This window comes from Macrotis lagotis, chromosome 4 (assembly GCF_037893015.1).
Source record: "Macrotis lagotis isolate mMagLag1 chromosome 4, bilby.v1.9.chrom.fasta, whole genome shotgun sequence".
Lineage (NCBI taxonomy): Eukaryota > Metazoa > Chordata > Mammalia > Peramelemorphia > Peramelidae > Macrotis > Macrotis lagotis.
In genome coordinates, this window is record NC_133661.1 from 172452630 (window position 1) to 172469306 (window position 16677).

Here is a 16677-nt window from a genome sequence, read left to right on the forward strand (position 1 = left end):
TGGCACAGTGGATAGAGCATTGGCCCTGGAGTCAGGGGTACCTGAGTTCAAATCCAGCCTCAGATAATCACCTAGCTGTGTGGCCTTGGACAAGCCACTTAACCTCACTGCCTTGCAAAAACCTAAAAAAAAAAAACAAAAAAAACCCAAAACTATAAAATACAACTCCACATTAGTGCAAAGAATTTTTTCTATCAATTAAATCACAGATCCAGTCCAAAAAGAAGAAGCAAAAAAAAAAAAAGAGGGAAAAAGTACTGTCAGAGTCCATTTTTCTATGCAGTAAGCAAATAAAGAAAAGTAGACCTTTTCCTGCCCCTCCTCTCTTTTAGGTTGGTCCCCATTCTTGACCTGATGGTGCACTGGCTGGCCATTCAAACCTAATTTAGGTCCAGATCTTACCTTTCTTTTCTCCAGTGAAGGGTACAAAGTCTTCCCTGTCCTTGTGTTCCAGTGCTTCTTTTTCCAAATATGAAAGGAGGTGTTCCCGATCAAAGGGGCCTGTGGCTGCCTTCTGTGTCTGATCTTTCTGCCGGAAACCTGCTGGCAGGAGTGCACTCTGCCAAATAATAGGTTCGGTCAGGTGTCAGTGACAAGATAGGTCGTCGGCCTGAGGTTTCATTTGCTATCTCCGTCCCCATTTACTAGTATATCAGGTAAGCACAGGACTTCTGTCCGGTTAACCAAGGTTCTGTTCTGCCCTTAGGAAGAGGAGGAAGGGAGGGTTTGGCCCCTTGTAAATCACCACTTGCCCTATTGAAGTTTGCTTTGGGATAGTGAAGTGAGTTGGTCTGAAGGATCCCTATATAGGAGGATCCTTGTCCCAACATCCCTAAGCAATAGAAGTAGGTGGTCTAACATGGGGTTGCATAAAAGCCTCATATGGGATCCTTGGAATCTTGCCCTGGGTTGAATTCAGGATTCTAGAAAAGCCATTTCTACCAGTGGAATGGAGATCTTAAGTGACTTTCTAATTTCACAAATTTGCTAGGGAGGAGACTCAAGCTTGGTGTTGGAACCACAAACCTTATAGTTTGTACAGCTCAGCCATGAAGGCAACATTATTACATGGTTCTCTCACTAATCACTGTGCTCCATTTCTTCCTCACTCACCTCAGGATCTAAGTCATCAAGAACATTTTCCAACTGCTTTAGTTCCTCTTCTGAGAGTTTACCAAGAAGTTCATCTTCATCAATGTTCTTGTACTTCTCCAGTTCTTTTTGGAAAGGCAGAGCCATTGCTTCTTGTTCAGCGTCTGGACACTTTCATGGGCCACCTTTCTGATCTTCAGAAGCCTATGTAATGAGAAAGAAACATACAGTATCCCATCCGCTCTGGTAAATCAGACTTCCAAGTAGTGCTTAGTTATGGTGGTGTTCTAGTAGACTCTTGTTCAGTTGTGTCTGACTCTTTGTGATCCCACTGGGGTTTTCTTGGCAAAAATACTGGAGTACTTTGCTATTTACTTCTCCAGCTCATTTTACAGATGAGGAACTGAGGCAAGCAGGGTTAAGTGACTTGCCCAACTAGTATCTGAGGCATGAATCTTCTTGACTATAGTCTCTATCAGCTGTGTCTCCTAGCTCCTCTGGTAGATTCTACTTTACTGTATTTGATTTGATTTTGTTAACTGAGATTGTAAGTGCTTTGAGGACAGAGACTGGTCTGTGATTGCATCTTTTGTCTCCTCCAGGATCCACAGAATGCCCTATACAAAGGAAATGCTTGCTGAATTTGTTGTTGAATTTAATAAAAGGTGAGACTAGAAACTACCAGATAGATCTTGGAGAATACTGACATGTAATAGAAATCATGCAAATGTAAATCTTAAAGAAAGAAGCATGTGTTATCTATTATTCAGGGAGAGAATGATGAAATGAATGAAAAAATAGGATTCATTAAGGATGATGGGAGAGGACCACCTCGATGGCAACACAGAAGAAAAGGTAGAATAGTATGTCTTATATGAAGAAAACTGTAAAGAAAGAATGAAGGAAAAGAAGAGAAGAGAACCTAAGAATTTTATAAGTAAATGCCGAGCTTCTCTGCAGAGCAGTTCCCAAGTAAACTGTTATATCACAGGTTCTGGTGTCTAAAAAAAAGCTATTTTTCTGACATCAGCATCTCAGCTAAATTGCCTCACTTGACCACTGAAGTCACCTTGGGTATGCCTAAGATTAGGAGAAAAGTATCCAAGAACAGAAATGAGATAAAAAGAAAAATAAAGTGACAGAAATAAACACAGGTGTGACCTTTTTTTTTTAAGACCCAATATTTGAAGATCTCAACTTACCGAACAGAAATAAACTCTGGAAGGGGTATTTAAAGATCATCTAATCCAACTGCCTTATCTTATAGATAAACCAAGAAATAATTATTTCATCTAAAGAGAGTATAAATCTTTGTGCCAGAGAAGTATGCATCCTGGGTTCTTTTAAGAAAGCAAATTCCCTTGATGGTAAAAAAATATTATTACATTTTAAAAATTCCACATCCATAAAACTTCTCAGGAATATATCCAGTGTGAAAACTCTGATCCATTTGAAGTATGTAGTCTAGGAATTATTGGGTGTAACTTATTTAAGTTGGATTGGAATGGCAGCTGTTGTATTATAATGCCCATCAATGGACATGTGATGAATAAGACTTGTATCTCCAGGCAGAATCTGCAGTACATAGAAGATCATTCAGCTCTCCTTTTTGATGTATTTTGTGTCTAAACTCTGGACACATCATAGGACCTGACCTCAGATCAACATGTAGACACCTAGAGAAAAAAAGATATACTATGGGAGGCCCTGGCTGTCTTTTCCCAGGGCCATGGCCAAAAAAAAAAGCGTTGAGAAAAGTAGGAAGAAATACTAGACCATCCCAGCTGAATATCTATATAAGCACTCTAGAGCCTTACCTTTTTTTTAATGTTCTACTGTCTACCACACCTAACTGTGAACCTCACAAAAGATGGATGACTTAACAATCATAGACCAGCATTGATACCCACCTAAGCACTGGCTTTAATACTTAACTCTTCTTGAAACCAGTCATAGTTCAAGTCTTTAGAATTTATTTCCTTACTGGTCTTGACTCCTAAAGGTTAACCATATAAAATATATCCTCTTTTATTTGAATGAGAAATTTTCTAATTTAAGAAAGAGAATCTAGATGACCTAATAAAACACCCACAATATAGCAAAGCTACATAAATATTCAGATTTTAGTAAAGGTAAGTAAACTTAGAGGAAGCTTGGTGTCTCAGTGGATAAAGCCTTAATTAATTAGATAAGGAAATGGAAAATTATTTCAGATTGATATGATCAAACAAATAATTTTCAGGGAGTTTAAAGAGCAGCTATGTGTCACACTGGACTTAGAATTGGGAAGATAAATGTTTATAAGTTCAAATTTCAGTCTCAGGCACTTACTAGCTGTGTGACCATGGGAAAATCACTTAACCTGTGGGCCTCAGTTCTTCATTTGTAAAATGTTCTAAAAAAGCAAATGACAAATCATTTCAAGAAACCCCCAAGTGGGGTCATAAAGAGTTGTATATAACTAAAAAACACTGAACCACAAATGCATGTTGGATTTAGAGTCAGATGACTTATACTAAAAGCCCACCAGGGGCACTGTTTAATAATAAGGGGCCTTGGATTAAGTTGATTCTAAGGTCTCTTGCAATTCTAAATTCTGTCATCCTGTCATTCTTAACAGATGGCCAACATAAGCCCAGTGGAATTAAAAATTAGTAATAAACTTTTGGGACTACCAAGAATTTAGGCCACTTGTATTCAAGAAGCTAAGTGTAACAATCTTCATGAGTCATGGAATATGTTTTTCTTTCCCCTTCTTTACCTGTTTTATAATCCTCCCTTGCTTTCTCTCACTTTCTCTCTTCCATACTTCCCTCCCTCTCTCCTAGATACCTTTCCCAATCCCCATATAAAACCTTTACTTACTATATAGAAAAAGTCACTTAGAAACTGACCCTCATAAACATGTGAAACTATTTAGCTGATATGAAGACTTCAGAAGAGTAAAATAATATTTCCATCCCTTTGGGGAAAAATGAATCCCTCTCCTCTAACTGTACACTTGATCCTACTTCCTACTAGTCTTGCTCCAGTCATCCCTCTTCCTTATGTATTGTAAATCTCTGGGATCACTATTATGTTTCCCATTTGTCTAAAAATATTCTCAAATCTGTCCTTTTTTTTGAAAAAGCATTCCTTTTAACCCTTCAGTCCCACCCAGTGACTATCACTCTAGCCATAATTTCTCCTCTGTGCTTCAGTCGTGCATATCCAGCCACTTTCAAAATATCGCCAAAGTGTCTCACTTACAAACAGATGCTTGATAAATGTGTATTGCATTGAATACCTTTAAATTCAGTTACTATCTCAATTCAGGTTCTCATCACTACTCACCTAAACTACTATAGGAGCCTCCTAGTTGGTCTCCCTGCTTCAAATCTCTCCCTGCTCCAGGTAATCTGCCACATAATGTATTGTTTTCCTCAAGTAAAGGCCTCCCAATAAACTTCATAAACTCCAGTGATACTCTACTAACTCTAATATAAAGTAAAAATTCCTGGCTCCTTCCAATTCATTCAATCTTATTACACATTACTCATCTCCCTATTTGGGAACCTAATTATAGGGCCTATTTGCTATTCCTCACAGATGAAAAATTGATCTGTAAAACTAAATAGCATAACTAAAAAGTCTGACATTATAAGGAATATCCCATGCCCATAAGCCTTTACTTCTGCAAAGGACTGGGGGAAGTAACTGATATCTCTCCTTTGAGGTCAAGCTGGGTCATTATAATTTCCTACTATTCAGTTTTGATTATTTTGTTCTTTTTCTTTATAGTATCTTTATTTTTGTCTATATTGATTTTCCTGGTTCTACTCACCTGGCTTTGTATCTGTTCATATAAGTCTTTTTATGTTTCTCTATATTTATATTCATAATTTCTTATAGCACAGTAAAATTCCATTACACTCATTTTCCACAATTTTAAGCCTCTCTCCAATCAAAGAATTTCTACTTTATTTCCAGTTGTTTGCTACTACAAAAGTGCTGCTTTAAATATTTTGGTATATGTGTGCATGTGTGTGTGTGTGTGTAGAGGGAGAGATAGATAGATATAGATATATAGATATGTACAAAAGTATGTATGCATATATATCCTTTTAACCCCTTCCCTCCCCCATCCCCCCTTTTTTTTGTCATTAACCTCCTTGAAGTATATGGCTAGCAGTAGAATCTTTGGAGCAGGATATTTTAGTCCTTAAAAATGACTGTAATTTCAAATTGCCTTCCAAAAGGATTCACAGCTCCAACAATACATTAGCACATACTCTCTTTCCAAAACCCTCTCGTTGAGTATTCCCACCTTTCATCATCTTTGCTGATTTGCTGACAAACCCCGCTACCAATGTCTACTGATATTGACAGAATTACAGATATAGTTATTTTATTTTATTATTTTTTTGATCTAGTACTGTGATTTCATGGGCCTGGGGAGCTCTTGGTGATAAACTTCTACCAGTGCAGCTCAGTAACTGTTTTTCAATTATAGTCTCACAGAGTTGCTTGGGGTCCTGATAAGTTGTAATACAAAGCAGGATGTATCAAAGGCAGGACATGAAACTAGGTCTTCATGACTTTTCTCTTCACTTAAGAAATTTTTCTAGGGATGAATGGTACATACTAGATATTCCTAGATACACATGCAAATATAGACATGGTAGTGGTAGATGAGTATGAATGCAAATATACATGCCTGCATATTCATTTTTAAATCCAGTTATGGTAAATAACTTTGTATTCTACAGTAAGGAACTATTTTCATGTCTGTCTCAAGAAATAGTTTGTAGGGCACTGAATTGCCTTAATAGATAAAACTATAGGATTAGCATTAGGAAGAGCTGAGTTCAAATATCCCATTAGTTGTTTATTAGCTGTATGATCTTGGGCAAGTCCTTTTACTTCTGAAAGCCTCAGTTTCTTCATCTGTAAAATGAAAAGGACAGAGAAGAAGCAACGCAGAATCTGAATTACATTCAGGAAACCTAGATTTGAGTCTTTTACTTACTAATAATACGAGTGAACGAAAGCCATTCCCCATCAAGGGGAATACAAAAGCAAAAATGAAGTTTTCTGTCCTCTAAAAGTTTACATTCTATATATAGGGAGGCAATTTACTTCTGCTCTCTAGGTCTAAAAATTCTTAATCTGCAAAATATAGGGGTTATTCTAGATTCTTGACTTTTTTTTCAATGTTATAGGAAACTTTTGCAGTCTGATAGAGCCTGTGGACTTCTCGCAGTACAATGTTTTAAAATGCACAAAAGAAATTACTAAAAATTACAAGTAGGAAAATAATTCCATTGAAATCCATATATATATATATATATATATACATATATGTATATATTCAGTTTTTGCAAGGCAGTGGGGTTAAGTGGCTTGCCCAAGGCCACACAGCTAGGTCATTATGAAGCATCTGAGGCCGTATTTGAACTTAGATACTCCTGACTCCAGGGCTGGTGGTCTATCCACTGCACCACCTAGCCACCCCCCAAAATATATATATTTAAAAATCAAGTTGGTAATTCGCAGTTTAAGAACCTTAACATGATGACTAAAGATCCCCCCTCCGCCTCTAGAATTTAGTTTCCATTCCCCGACACCTTATTGCCTGGCCCTGCTCCACCCTGGCACCTTTCTTCCCGGTGCGGATACCCTATCACTCTCCTCTCACCCCACTCCGGCCAAATAAAGAAAACATAAGCTACCCATTTGTAAAGACAATTGAAAAGGGGCCATTGGAATGTATAGCCTGATAAGGTTCTGTTTGCTCAGGGGGAAGAGTGACAAATAAAGTCAGCTAGAGGAAAGCTATTTTAAAGCAACCGCAAGAATAAACTGCAGCCCCCACGGCAAAGGAAACAAACAAAGCCCACTTGGATGCCAAGTGTTCATCCACCATCACCAAAAACTCTCCCCTCTGCAGTTCTGCTGAATGAAGCAAGGGAGGGGGTGGGGTGGGGTGAAAGCCGAGCGGTGGGCACAAGATGGTGGGCTCGGGGCTCCTTCCCCACCACGGCCGCCTCCCCGCTCCCGGAGCCGCCGGGGCGGGCGGCACCGAGCCTCCCGCAGGGGCGGACGCGGGCAGGGTGACAGCTCCAGGGGCGCGTGGCGCCGCCTGTCCGAGGCGGGATCGGCACAAAGCGCGGCCCAGCCGCCTCTCCGCGGGGGACACACACCGGCTGGCCGGCACGCGCCGCGCCCACCCGCGCGGAGGCCACCCCCGCCGCCCGCCCCGGCCCCGCCCGGGAGCATCCTCCAGGCCGGGCGGGCGCGGGGCAGCCGCGGCGCCGGGGCCGCGCATCCCGCCCAGCCGTCCCGCCAGCCGCCTTACCCATCGGGGCCTCCATCCCGCAGCCGGCTCTCCCTGGGGCCGCCCCTCGCCCTTTCTGGCCCGCGGCCGCGGCTGCGAGCGGAGATGCTCAGCCCGGCTAGCCACAGGCTCCTCAGCCCGCCTGCGGGCGGCTGCGCGGCCCCGAGCCAGACCCGCGGAGCGGAGCACGCCGGGAGTTGTAGTCCGGGCCCGGGGATGGGCGCTGCGGGAGCGGGGGCGCTGCGGGAGCGGGGGCGCGAGCCCGCCCCTGCCGGGCCGCCCCGGGCCTTCCACGCTCCTCGGTCCTCCCGCCTCGGCTTCCCCACCCACCCCGTCACCACAACGCCTGGAAGCACCGGCGTCGCCTTTTGGGTTTCAGGGCAGAGCTGGAAGCGGCCCCTTTGGCACTCCCCGGAGGGAGGGGTCTGATTCCAGCCTGGGTCCCCAGGTGGCATCGCTGGGTGTCGGCTTCGGGTGGGGCATTGCTGGCGGCGCTGAGGCTTGGGGGAGGCTGAGACTGGGCTGGGTATCTAGCCAAGGTGGGGAATAGGGCGGTAGAGGCTTCCTGGACACCCCCTGGATTATTATTAATTATGGGTGTGCTGCCCAAAGCTTGGGGGCCCAAGACCTAGGCTTAACAACTGGAAGGCACCTTAGAGGCAGTGGAGTCCATCCTGCTCCTTTTTACAGATGAGGAAACTAAGAGAAGTCAAGTGACCTGGCCCACGTCACCATGCAAGAAGAGATCCTCTATTGCTTTACGATCTTGTTTTCCCCTCCAGTCTTCCTCTACCCCTACTTCACTCTCCCTTGGAGATCATGTACCCGAAAATTATGGCTGATGTGGCATGGATTCAGGAAGCCCATATTTCTCAGTTTCAATCCTACCTCAGACACTTTTTAAACTGTGCGACCTTTGGCATTTCGCATGACATTTATTGCCTCAGTTTCCTCAACTGTAAAATGATTTGGAGAAGGAAATGACAGATAACTCTGGTATCTTTGCCAAGAAAACTTCTCAAAAGGGGGTCATGAAGAGTCAGATATAATATAATATAATAATATATGTAATTTTACTATCTCATACTTTATTTTTCTTCCTTAAGGATATGATTTCTCTGTCATCACTTTCCACTGAGATCAGTGTACAACATGGAACCAATGTAAACATTAATAGAATGCCTTCTGTGGGGGTGGGGGTGGGGGAGGGAAGCAAGAATGGGGGGAAATTGTAAAACTCAAAATAAAATCTTTAAAAAAAGAGATAACAAATGACTGAACATCAACAATTCATACAATATAATATATATAACAAATATCTACAGAATAGTGTATGCCCTTGTTACTGTCTGAATATATAGATCTGATATTAAGGTTGATATTTTTTCATGTTTTTTAAATAAAGTGTTTCAAATAATATTTTTTAAAAGGAAGGAATCAAATGGTCAAAGGATATGCAAAGGCAATTTACAGATGAGGAAATCAAAGCGATTCTTAGTCATATGAAAAATTGCTCTAAACCACTAATTATTAAAGAAATGCAAATTAAAGCATCTCTGAGGTACCACCTCACACCCCTGAGACTGGCCAATATGACCAGAAAGTATAATGATCATAGTTAGGAGGGTTGTGGGAAATGTGGGACACTAATACTTTGAAGGTGGAGCTGTGAACTCATCCGACCTTTCTGGAGAACAATTTGGAATTACTCCCAAAGGGCAGCAAAAATGTGCATACACTTTGATTCAGCAATACCACTACTAGATTTGTACCCTGAAGAGATGATGAAAAGGGGTAAAAAATATCACTTTTACAAAAATATTCATAGCAGCCCTGTTTGTAGTGGCAAAGAATTGGAAATTAAGTGAATGTCCTTCAATTGGGGAATGGCTTAACAAACTGTGCTATATGTATGTCATGGAACACTATTGTTCTATTAGAAACCAGGAGGGATGGGAATTCAGGGAAGCTTGGAAGGATTTGCATGAACTGATGCTGAGCAAGATGAGCAGAACCAGAAAAAACACTGAACACCCTAACAGTAACATGGGGGTCATGGTCAACATTAATGGACTTACTCGTTCCACGAGTGCAACAATTGGGCACAATTTTGGGGTATCTATGATGGAGAGTACCATCTATATCCAAAGAAAGAATTATGGAGTTTGAACAAAGACTATTACTTTTAATTAAAACAAAAAAAAAGCCATTATCTTATTATGTGATTTTGCTATCTCTTACACTTAATGTTTCTTCCTTAAGGATATGATTTCTCTCTCATCACATTCAACTTAGATCAATGCATACCATAGAAACAACATAAAGACTAACAGACTGCCTTCTGTAGGGGGGGTGAGGGGAGGGAAGCAAGATTAGGGGAAAAAATTGTAAATTTCAAAATAAATAAAATCTTTCTTAAAAAAAAGGAAGGAGTCATTGAATCTAACCCTTTTATTTTACAGATGAAGAAACTAAGATAAATTAAGTAACTTGGCCCATGTCAAACTTAGTAATTGTCTGAACCCACTGTTTTCCTTGACTCCAAGTTATATAGTGAAGCCCTTTCATTTTATAGAAAAGAAAGTGAAATGGCTAAGTGATTGGTCCTAAATCTCACTCAGGTCTCCCAGATCCAAGTTTGGGGCTCTTCTCACCATTCTATGCTACCTCATAATACTTTACCCACTAAAATATAAATGGTAGGGGAAAGGGAAGGAAATATGCATTTATATAGTACTCCTATACACCAGGCACTATGCTAAGAACTTTACAAATATTATTTCATTTAATCCTCACAACAACCCTGCCAATGTGGTGCTATGATTTATCTCTCCCCATTTTACAACTGAAGCAATTAAAGCAAGCAGAAGTGGCTTGCCTAAAATCACATAGTTAGTAGTCTGAGGTTGAATGAACTCTATCCAACTCTAGTTAAATATTCATACATATACACACATGCATATGGCTTTAAACTCACCTCTAACACTTACTAATTATGACTCAGTTTTCTTATCTGAAAATTATCATAATACCTATGAGTGCTATCTCTGAGGGTTTTTTGGTGAAGTTCAAAGGCAAAACTCTCTAAACATTTTCAGCCACATATAAATATCAGTTTATTATTGTGGATACTTGTTTTGTGGATCTGTTCCAGGCAACTAAAACCTAAGAAAAGTGGTGAAGGAATGATGGTAAAAGGGATTCAATGAGGTCAGGCTACAAACTCTATAATAGGGGTTCTTAACTGGGGATCCATATACAGTTTTCAGGGGATCCTCGAGGTTGAGATGCTTAAAGTATTTTGACAACAGTCTTTTGTCAAATTTGTTTCCTTTGTGATCCAGTTTGTTTTATTTCATGGATTTAAAAACCATTATTTTGAGAAGAAATCCATAGATTTCTGCCAAAGAAGACTGCCAAAGGGCCCATTTGTGACAGGGACAAGGCCCTCCCAATCTAGAAGGAAGGTGAATTATGTTAGCTATCCATTGTAGAGAAATGAGGGATTTATCCAGAATCAGGTATACGTATTTAGACATGGAATTTATTTTGTTAAATTATTTGTTCTTATATTTTGGCATTAAAATAAAAAAAAAATCCTTGTCTTTTCATAGTCCTTCCAACAACATTTCTTTTTTTTTTTAAAATCATCGTTGTCAATTTGATGGGCACAAGGCAAAGCTTCAGTTGTGTTTTCATTTTTCCTCTGATTAGTTGATTTGGACCTTTTTCATGTAGTGGTTTAATGGCTTGCATTTCTTCTTTTAAAAACTGTATCTTGTGGGCACTTATCCACTAGAAGCAGTTTTTAAATTCTGTTCAAAATTTCTTTTTAAATTTGTTTTCACACCATGAGTAATCACAATGATCAAGCCTGATCCTGAATAATAAAGGAGAAAATGCTACCCCTTCCTTTCTTTGCAGTGTTTGAGCACCATTGTTATAGAATGTTGTATATAATGTCAGATTCAGTTGCTGTGTTAGTTTTGCTGCACTATTTTCTTTTATTCTTTGTTATAAGGAATGGCTCACTGGGGAGAGGATGGAAGAAGTCTAAAAAAGTAATTGTTCTGTTCTATACAAGGGACCAATGAAATGATTGATATGGCTTTTCTCTTCTATGCCTTTTTGTCTTATACAATTCCTGTCCATAGCCTTTCATGAATTCTCCAGAGAAGATCTGTGTAATGTGTCAGAGTCTTTCTCTGACTATTTTAACATTCTCTGGGTTCAATACTTGGATACAAATCTGTAGATTTATATTTATTCTGTACTCATGATACATAATCATTGCTACTTATTTTTTTCTTGAAAATATTTTTCTATCACTTCTTGAAACCAAATTATTACTGGCAGTATGCTTCAGTATATTTACTACCTCCATGATATTTTTGCTCATAGGCAGCTACTTCTGCAGGAGATAGGGCTGTGGACTTGGTAACAGGAAGACCTAAATTCAATTTGGCTTTCATTAGAGGGAAGACCCTGGGCAAACCACTTAATCTCTGTTTGCCTCATTTTCCTCAACTTCAAAATGGGAATACTATTAGCTCCAATTTTGAAGGGTTGTTGACACAGCCTTGCACATAGTAGCTTATTTCCTTTCCTATTACCCCTTTGGCCCTTTCCAATTCCTTAGATTTTTTAAATTTTGTCTTCTTAACCCCAGGGCCTGGCTGGATGCCTTACATATAGACTCAGTTTTCTAGAACTGGAGAGGACTTCAGATGTTGAACTGAATCTGGAATGCTCCTCTTCCTTAACTCTGCCTCCTAAAGTCCCTAGTTTCCTTTAATGTTCAACTCAGATCCTACCTCTTATGTGAGACCTTTCAGTGGTAATACATTAGTGCTAGGTTTTGGGTCAAAGAGTAATTTAGGGACATTAAAGGGCTTAGAAATTTCCCAAATGTAATTTAAGCCTGTTCTCCTATTCAATTTTTAACTGAGCCCAAAATCCATCTGCAGTGTCAATCCACTATATGTTCTGGTTGACTAAATTAATAGATTGGTTATCTATCCAATTGCTTTTGCACGCTTCTGCATCCTAAGCCATTACCATTCCTCTTGATTTTTGTCTTGACACTGGACTTTTTTTTTTTTAGGTTTTTTTTGCAAGGCAAATAGGGTTAAGTGGCTTGCCCAAGGCCACACAGCTAGGTCCTTATTAAGTGTCTGAGACCAGATTTGAACCCAGGTACTCCTGACTCCAGGGCAGGTGCTCTATCCACTGTGCCACCTAGCCACCCCTTGCCACTGGACTTTGATGACTCTGGAAGACAGTGCTAGGCTGATGACTTTGTACAATACTATTTCACTTAAATCCAATTCATCTACTAAGCAAGACATCATCCTCATTATGTCATTGGGCCTTTTCCAACATGAAGGATGAACAGCAATTGGGCATCATTTGTATAAGAGGAATTCTTCAGCAATAGGTTGTTAGGTCAGGATCTTGTGAGTGGTAATTAAAAGATAAATATGACAGATATAAGGCATGTGGAAAATGGGCATATGGTCCCTTTAACTGAGGTGTTCTTAATGTTGGTTGCTAGTAGCAATTGGTTGCTAAATCAATCAAATCAGCAACTCAAACTAGAAAGAGGGTGGGAAAATAATAGGGTAGAAAAGGGAAACATACTGGGGATTTAATGTGCTTAGCAGCAAGATATCCTAGATTAGAATTAGAGTCAAAGATATCAGAGTAGGACTGAAAGCAGTGGACCATTATATCTAAGGCAGGGAATGAAAGTCATAGGAATGATTCCCTAAGCTAAGGTCACAGGAAGCATCACAATGACTTTGGGTAACATTGGACTATACAAAATTCTGAGAAAAATGTTGACACCAAGCTGAGGAGGGAGCATTTTTTTTTAAAAAAGGAAAACCCTAATCAAGAAATGTATTAGATTAAAGTAAGCAATTAATTAAAGAATTTAGGGAAAAAATACAGATATACTTTTCATGGCTGAGAGTCAGAAGGACTCTTATCCAATTGTCTCATTTTATAGAAACTGAGGTGATGTTAAATGACTTGCTCAAAATCACACAATTAGAAAATTTGGGAGGACAAGCCTGAGATGAACACCATAAGGAAAACTGTGTATGGTCAGAGGACAATAAGAGGTCATGTACCAACTTGGAATAGGAGAGAAGAGAAGGTAGAATAAGGGAAGGATTAAGAATTAGTTTTTTGTTGTTTTGGGGTTTTTTTTAGGTTTTTGCTAGGCAATGGGCCTAAGTGACTTGCCCAAGGCCACACAGCTAGGTAATTATTTAGTGTCTGAGGCCACATTTGAACTCAGGTACTCCTGACTCCAGGGCCGGTGCTCTATCCACTATGCCACCTAGCCGCCCCAAGAATTAGTTTTTATTTTAAAATTTTAAAAGTTGTCTTAAGTATTATGTTATTTTTTCTCTCATGTTGTTTTCCAATTTGGATTTGATTATTCTTTCATATAATGATTAATATGGATCTAGGTTTAGCATGGTTCCACATGTAAAGCCTATATTAGATTGCTTTTTGTAGGGGGGGAAGGGAAGAAGGGAGAAAAATTTAAAACTCAAAACCTTGCAAAAAAAATGAGTGGTGAAAACTACCTTTGTATGTAGTTGGAAAAACAAAATATTTAAATTTTTAAAAAAGAATTCCAATTTTAGCTTTTATTTATCTGTAAAGCTCAGTTTAACAGCAAATGTTAACATTTTTAATGTTTAAGCTTAGATGTTTGCAAAGTTATCATTTATTTTTCTTACTGAATCTGTGATTTCAGAAGTGTAGTAATAATAATTAGCATTTATATTGCTTTACAAATATTATTTCATTTTATTTTCACAACAACCCTGGAAGGTAAGTTGAGGAAAGTAAAACAGAGAAAGGTTCAGTGAATTAGCCAGGTCACACAGGTAGGAAATGTCTGAAACTGGAAGTAAATGTAGATCTTCCTGATTACAAGTTCAGTCTTCTATTCACTGCACTAACCAGCTACCTTAGGAGTATAATCTTTTTTTTTTTAAGATTTTATTTATTTTGAATTTTACAATTTTTCCCCCTAATCTTACTTCCCTCCCTCCACCCCCCACAGAAGGCAATTTGCCAGTCTTTACATTGTTTTCATGGTATACATTGATCCAGATTGAATGTGATGAGAGAGAAATCATATCCTTAAGGAAGAAACAAAGTATAAGAACGAGCAAGATCAGACAATTAAGATATCAGTTTTTTATTCTAAATTAAAGTTAATAGTCCTTGGTTCAAACTTCACAGCACTTTCTCTGGATACAGATGATGGTATTCTCCATGACAGACAGCCCCAAATTGTTCCTGATTGTTGCACTGATGGAATGAGCCAGTCATTAAGGTTAATCATCGCCCCCATATTGCTGTTAGGGTGTATATAGTATTCTTCTGGTTCTGCTCATCTCACTCAGCATCAGTTTATGCAAATCCCTCCAGGCTTCCCTGAATTCCCATCCCTGCTGGTTTCTAATAGAACAATAGCGTTCCATGACATACATATACCACATTTTGCTAAGCCATTCCCCAATTGAAGGACATTTACTTGATTTCCAATTCTTTGCCACCACGAACAGAGCTGCTATGAATATTTTTGTACAAGTGATATTTTTACCCTTTTTCATCATCTCTTCAGGGTAAAGACCCAGTGGTGGTATTGCTGGATCAAAGGGTGTGCACATTTTTGTTGCCCTTTGGGCGTAATTCCAAATTACTCTCCAGAAAGGTTGAATGAGTTCACAGCTCCACCAACAATGTGTTAGTGTCCCAGATTTCCCACAACCCTTCCAATAATGATCCTTGCAGGACATATTGGCCAGTCTGAGAGGTGTGAGCTTTAATTTGCATTTCTCTAATTTCTCTAATAAGTAATGATTTAGAGCAATTTTTCATATGACTATAGATTGCTTTGATTTCCTTATCTGTAAATTGCTTTTGCATATCTTTTGACCATTTGTCAATTTGGGAATAGCCTTTTAAAAAAAATTGAGGGGGTGGCTAGGTGGCACAGTGGATAGAGCACTAGTCCTGGAGTCAGGAGTACCTGAGTTCAAATCTGGCCTCAGACACTTAATAATTACCTAGCTGTGTGGCCTTGGGCAAGTCACTTAACCCCATTGCCTTGCAAAAACTAAAGAAAAAAAATTTGACTCAGTTCTCTGCATATTTTAGAAATGAGTTGTTTGACAGAGACATTAGTTGTAAAGATTGTTTCCCAGTCTACTACATTTCTTTTGATCTTCGTTACAGTAGTTTTGTCTGTGCACAAGCTTTTTAATTTAATGTAATTGAAGTCATCTAGTTTGTTTTTAGTGATATTCTCCATCTCTTTCTTCTGCTTCCCTTTCCATAGATCTGACAGGTAAGCTAGTCCTTGATCATCTAGTTTGCTTATAATATTGTTTTTTATGTCTAAATCCTGTATCCATTTGGATCTTAACTTGGTATAGGGTGTGAGGTGTTGGTCTAATCTAAGTTTTTTCCATACTAACTTCCAATTTTTCCAGCAGTTTTTATTGGAGAGAGTTTTTAATCCAATAGCTAGACTCTTTGGGTTTATCAAATAGCAGATTATTATAATCATTTCCTGCTATTGCACCTAGTCTATTCCACTGGTCCACCACTCTGTTTCTTAGCTGATACCATCAGGGGTATAATCTTAAGAGAGTAGCCTGGGAACTGAGAAGATAGGTGACTTGCCCAAGGTCACAGTCTGTATCAGTAAGAGATAGAATTTGAGCCCTGTATACCAGATCTACTCATCCACTACACTAAGGTTTGATTGAGATCTTTTTTCCTTAAGATAATTTCCTTAATCAACTCTGCATGTAGTTTTTACTCTCCTGCTTATACTTTACTGTTTGGACAGCAAAATTCATAAAAGGAAATTGACAACTTAAGACTCAGTAATATTAGGAATGTTTAAATTCTCCACACATAAAGTTGGTAGAATACTTAATTAGAATAAAAACATACAATAAGGTGCTTGGATGAGTCACAGGATCCCAGAATTGAAAGTGGTCTTATTGGATCTGGTGAGTCTCCTTCCTTTTGGTAGAGAGATGGATATTCTAGGCAAGGATGGCTGAGCTGACCTTCAAGTGACTTTTTCTGTATAACAAAGGAGGCCTCTTTTGGAGAATTATGTAGAAATGGTTTTGTTATAAAACTAAAAAGATTGAGACCAGACCTGTGATCTCACTGGTATAGGGAATTCCTAGGTGAGAAAACTTCTAAAAACTGGGATCAAATTT

General features: G+C 39.2%; 1 protein-coding gene across 4 annotated transcripts in view; it reads right to left on the minus strand.

Moving 5' to 3' along the window:
• The window catches only part of TMOD2 (tropomodulin 2), a 39216-nt gene extending 31684 nt beyond the window's left edge, over positions 1–7532 (minus strand). For 3 of the 4 annotated variants that reach the window (XM_074234676.1, XM_074234674.1, XM_074234677.1), the window contains exons 1-3: positions 2295–2498; positions 1114–1296; positions 403–559 (exon numbers count right to left, since the gene is read on the minus strand). In XM_074234676.1, the coding sequence (XP_074090777.1) occupies positions 403–559; positions 1114–1239 (283 nt within the window). In that variant the 5' untranslated portion in view covers positions 1240–1296; positions 2295–2498. Of the gene's footprint in view, positions 1–402; positions 560–1113; positions 1297–2294; positions 2499–7429 lie in introns of those variants that run through there. The other variant, XM_074234675.1, reaches the window with a different exon arrangement.
• Positions 7533–16677: the final 9145 nt, after the last annotated feature.